This window comes from Humulus lupulus, chromosome 6 (assembly GCF_963169125.1).
Source record: "Humulus lupulus chromosome 6, drHumLupu1.1, whole genome shotgun sequence".
Lineage (NCBI taxonomy): Eukaryota > Viridiplantae > Streptophyta > Magnoliopsida > Rosales > Cannabaceae > Humulus > Humulus lupulus.
The window spans coordinates 139,764,757-139,769,853 of NC_084798.1; the positions used below are offsets into that span (position 1 = coordinate 139,764,757).

Genomic DNA, 5,097 nt, shown 5'->3' on the forward strand with positions numbered 1-5,097 from the left:
AGAAATAGATAGACTAACCAAGTCAGCCATTTCCTACCTGTTAAGACTTCAGACACAGCAGATCAATACGCAGACATCTATGTCCAAGAGATAGTACGGTTGCATGGAATCCCCAAGACAATAGTGTCTAATAGAGGATCGTTGTTTACATCAAGATTTTGGGGATGTTTAGAGCAAGCCATGGGTACTAAGTTAAGTCTTAGTACAACTTTTCATCCTCAGAAAGATGGTCAGTCCGAGCGCACCATACAGATTTTAGAGGATTTATTACACGCTTGTGTACTTGATTTTGGAGGATCATGGAATAAGTACTTACCGCTGATAGAGTTCTCCTACAACAATAGCTACTAGTCAATGATCGGGATGGCACCTTATGAATTACTTTATGGAAGAAGGTGCTGATCACAGTTACATTGGGACGAGGTAGGAGAAAGGAAACTCCTTGGTCCCGAAGCTATTAGAAATGCTCAAGAAGCAGTAGCGCTTATTAGAAAGCGTATGCTCACTGCTCAAAGCCGTCAAAAAAGCAATGCAGATGCCAAGCGGCGTGATGTGGAATTCAAAGTTGGAGATCAATTCTTCCTGAAGATATCTCCTATGAAAGGCGTAAAGCAGTTTGGGAAGAAAGGCAAGCTTAGTCCCCGGTTTATAGGTCCTTTTGAGATATTGGACAAAGTGGGAGCAGTTGCATATAGATTAGCCTTACCGCCATCCCTAGCAGATAGCCACAACGTGTTCCACATCTCAATGCTACAAAAGTATGTGTCAGGCCCATCCCACATACTCAAGTATGATACGACAGCACTCCAGAAAGACTTGAGTTATGAGGAATGATCGTTTAGCATCCTAGATATATGGATGAAGCAGTTACGGTCCAAGAGTATTCCGATAGTCAAAGTCTTATGGAGTAATAGTTCTGAACGGGAGGCAACGTGGGAGTTGGAGGAGGACATGTTAGGCCGATATCCAGAATTGTGTGTTAAGTAAATTTCTAGGACAAAATTCTTTTTTGTAGGGGAGAATTGTAGAGTCCAAGAACTTTACGTAGCTAGTTAAACAGTAGTAGTAGTAGTAGTAATAGTTGTAGTATGTTTACTACTGTGGATTTTAGTTCAAGCCAGGACTTAGTTGAACACTCGTAGCAACACTTATAGATTTTATAATTTTAACCTATAGTTTAAGAATATTAATTATAACATAAGGTTGGATTAATATAGCTGATTATGAAGATGATATTTATAATGCTATAAGGTTTAGAAAGAACAATAAGATAATGGCACTTGTCGTATGCATGTTTATTAAGAAATTAAGTATTTTTGAGGAATAGTTTTAGTAGAGGAATATTTGAAAACCCCAGAGTGTGCCAGCAGCTTTGAAATCGTTATGGGACTCAGTCAGAGTTGTTTACTCAATTCAGCGTATGTCGATATATCGCAGCTCTAGGGGGCGATTTATCGCCATTCGGGGAATACGAAAAACACGTAACTTTGCACGAACACTTTGAAGAGCCTCAGGAATATAAGTCCAGGCGATGTATCGCCTACCATGGGCGATATATCGGCTCTAGTGCAAGTTTTTCAAACAATTTTGAAACCGAGCTCATTTTATTCCATAACCTCTTTATAAGCCCAGAATCTTTTGACCGAGTATTAAGCCTCTGCTGAACAAATATTCAAATGTTTTTCAATTAAATAGTCATTATTTTTATTCAAGCTAAAAGAAGATCTTTTCATTCTTGAACTCTATAAATAGGACCTAGTACCCAGCCTTTTCTTTCATTCTTCAAGCAGAGTTCAGAGCCTTCAAGCTGCTAGGTTTACTTTAGAGAGTTAAACACTTGGGTTAGGGTTGTAAGATTTATCATCTTAAGCTTATTATACACTTGGGAAGTAAGGTTATTAGTGTTTATTTCGATATCAAGGTGTAGTTCGGTTATAGTGCATTCAAAGGCATCTATTTTCATTTCTTTGAACTTGAGGTTTCTTGTCGGTAAGTACCTTCTCGGTGGTTTTGTTCATTTCTTTTCATCTATTTTCTTTTAGGAAATACTCATCTTTCTATTATTGGTTTTAGGAGTGTTCCAAAATCCCGTCCTTGTTCTCACATCCCGGTATTGGTAAGGAAAATAGGATAGTTATTACATGCTTATATGAGTATTCTATGATATGTTTTTATATGTTAGCATAGATATGTTTTGGGGCTTATAGTTGCTAATATAGCAAACCCAACCACTTTTATGTTCTTGGGGCTTATAGTTGTTGAGCTAGCAAACCTCATTGTAGTATGAGGCTTATAGTTGCTTAGTTAGCAAACCTCAATGATTACCATGTACATGGGTTAGAATTATGTTATATGAATGTAGTATATGTTATATGTTATATGTTTATAGTTTATAGTTTATGTTTATTTTTATGTTTCATGCTTTTAGTAGATTTTCCTTGCTGGGCATTAGGCTCATTCCTTTATTTTATATGTGCAGGAAAATAGTTATGGTGGCCAAAAGATTCTTTGTAGCTTGGGATTGTGTGTTGAGGGAGAATGGATTCGGTGGACTACATGAACGATTCGAGGATGAAGTTGTTTTTAGTCATTTCAGTTATGTTTTCTATGTATTTTCCGCACTTGATTTTGTAATAAATTTATTTAAGATTTAATTTATGTTTTATTTTCAAACAATGGGATCCCATATCCTACCCTGAATTTTATGTATTTTAACCTTTTCTTTACAGTTTTTAATAAAGTTATGACTATTTCGTATGTATGTTTTCTTAAGAATAATGTCTATGTATGGTAGTTATTAATGGTCCAAAGTCTAGAATTAGTTGGGTCATTACAGAAGGCTACGCTCAATCCAAGACCCCAAGAGAAAGGATTTCATGACTCTATTATTCAAGGACCAGATGAACTACTCATGGGTCATGTTATTCGCTTTGTAGACAATGATGTGGAATTGGAGTTTGAAAGGGAAGAATGTGAGGAACCTCCCACAAAGCCTGATGTAGCAGAAGGGCATCGTTATGAGCAAGACAAGAAAGAGATACCAACTCCAATTAACACCCACCATGAAAAGTTGTTAGCTGATGTTGACACTTTTAAAAGTAACCAACAAAGAATGGAGGAGAAGTTGGATTATCTAATTGAAATGGTGCTCTCGTAACATAAAGGTGGTGATTCTGAGGATTCAGTATCAGATGGGCATCTTGTTTCACCACACCATACATATATTGTGGAGCACGTTGTTGGAGAAGATAGACCTAGCTGTAAGGAGGTATCTCCTAAAGATATGGCTGGGGTGGAATTCAAGAGAAGGAGGGTTCCAACGAAAAGAATTTTTGGGGCCGAGTTTACTGATCCAACTAGAAAGAAAAGGAAAGAAAAGACAATTGTAACTGATCCTTGTGAAATTAATCCCCTACATCCATATGACAAAAAGCAAATGAGACGTTTTAAGAAATGGGTAATTGGTTTAAAAGAGAATGATAAGCCTATTTCTCTCTTGGTTGGTTCGTGCACAGCGAAATGGTTTATTCAGCTACTTAGACCACGTACATGGCTTGACGGACTGGTAAGACTATTGAAATAATTTTTTAAATATATATATATAATTTGAATGTGATGTATATATACTTATAATATTTGGCATGCAGCACATTGATGCAGCTTTAGGGTTGATGAAAGAACGAGTGTACACTTATAAGAAGACTTACTTCGAAAGATTCACCATCGTGGATTCTATGTTCCAACTGTTCTTCGAACCGCAATCGCAACAATTCAACAAGAGGAAAATCAAATTAAGCTACATTTGGCAAAAAGAAGTGCTTGATTACTTAGTAGGTGATGATAACAATCTCAAAAGGAGTTGTAAAGACATTGACGATTTGTTTACCCTGATTAATTTTTTTGGGACACATTGGGTGTTGTTAGAGATATCATTGACAAGCTATCTTATAAAAGCTTATGACTCTGATATCACTTTGGTCTCCAACAAGGAGTTTGAGAATAAAATGAGCAGATGGGGAAAAATGCTACCATATCTAATTCAATCTAGTGGGCTATTAAGCCATCGGAAAGATGTCCAACTACAAGCAGAGAAAGTGCATTTTGAGTTCACAAGACTTGGCACAAAAAACGTGCCACGGACCAAAACTAGGTATAACTCTATTAACCATATTTATATTGTAAATAATAACTATGGTCTTCCAATAATAAAAAAACTTTATTTCCTTTGCAGCGGGTTTTGTGGGGTATATGTCATCAAACATCTGGAGTACTTGCTAGCCAACAAACTTTTATCTGAAGTAAATGACAACAACATGAATTTCTTTAGAAAAAAGACTTGTTTAGATTTGTTTTACCATAACTTACAACCATAGTTATCTTTTATTTAAATACATGTATCTTATTTTAGAATGTATGAAGAAACTATGTCAACTTCATCTCATTAAATGGTATTGAATGACTTTGTTTATTTCATCTTAATAGTGGAATAAATCTTTGTCACTTTTATCTTATTAAGTTATGTGTGAATAAGGTGTGAATTAAGTGTTAACCAGGTGTTAATTATGTGTGAACCGCGTGTGAAATATGTGTGAATCAGGTGTGAACTATGTGTGAATTATGTGTGATTTACATGCATGTATGAATTATGTGTGTCCGAAACAACAAACTTTAACACAAAAAGTCGTATTACTAAACCAATCTAAAAATTCAAATCCCGCAATTGAAGAGTACAAAGTAAAACAATCAAAGTACAAACTGAGCATGTCTAGAATACGGGGGAAAAATAGTGGTGCACGTCACTCGATTGTGGCCCAGGACACCACATCTACTACATCTACATTGTTTGCTATTCTTCTCACCCTTTCATAAACGTTGTTTCTTCTTTGGACAACCAGCCTTCTGCTTCACTAAAGGAGGAGCTATCATCATACTTCCTATGTCATTTGGTATCACCCAAGATTCTTCATTACCTAGCGTATATACAGATCCACCATAGGATGACAACCACAATTCATCTGTGTAGAATCTAGAGCATAAAGTATGTGGACTAATTCCACGATCTTAAGCACCAGCTAGAGCATGTTCGTAAGGAAGACC

General features: G+C 36.2%; 1 protein-coding gene across 1 annotated transcript; it reads left to right on the forward strand.

The window, feature by feature from the left end:
- The first annotated feature begins 2,911 nt into the window (after window positions 1-2,911).
- Window positions 2,912-4,417, forward strand: LOC133785494 (uncharacterized). The gene is made up of 5 exons (XM_062224724.1): window positions 2,912-3,098; window positions 3,165-3,565; window positions 3,648-4,150; window positions 4,232-4,298; window positions 4,409-4,417. The coding sequence occupies exons 1-5, from the start codon at window positions 2,912-2,914 to the stop codon at window positions 4,415-4,417; spliced, it is 1,167 nt and encodes a 388-aa protein (XP_062080708.1).
- The last annotated feature ends 680 nt before the right edge of the window (window positions 4,418-5,097 follow it).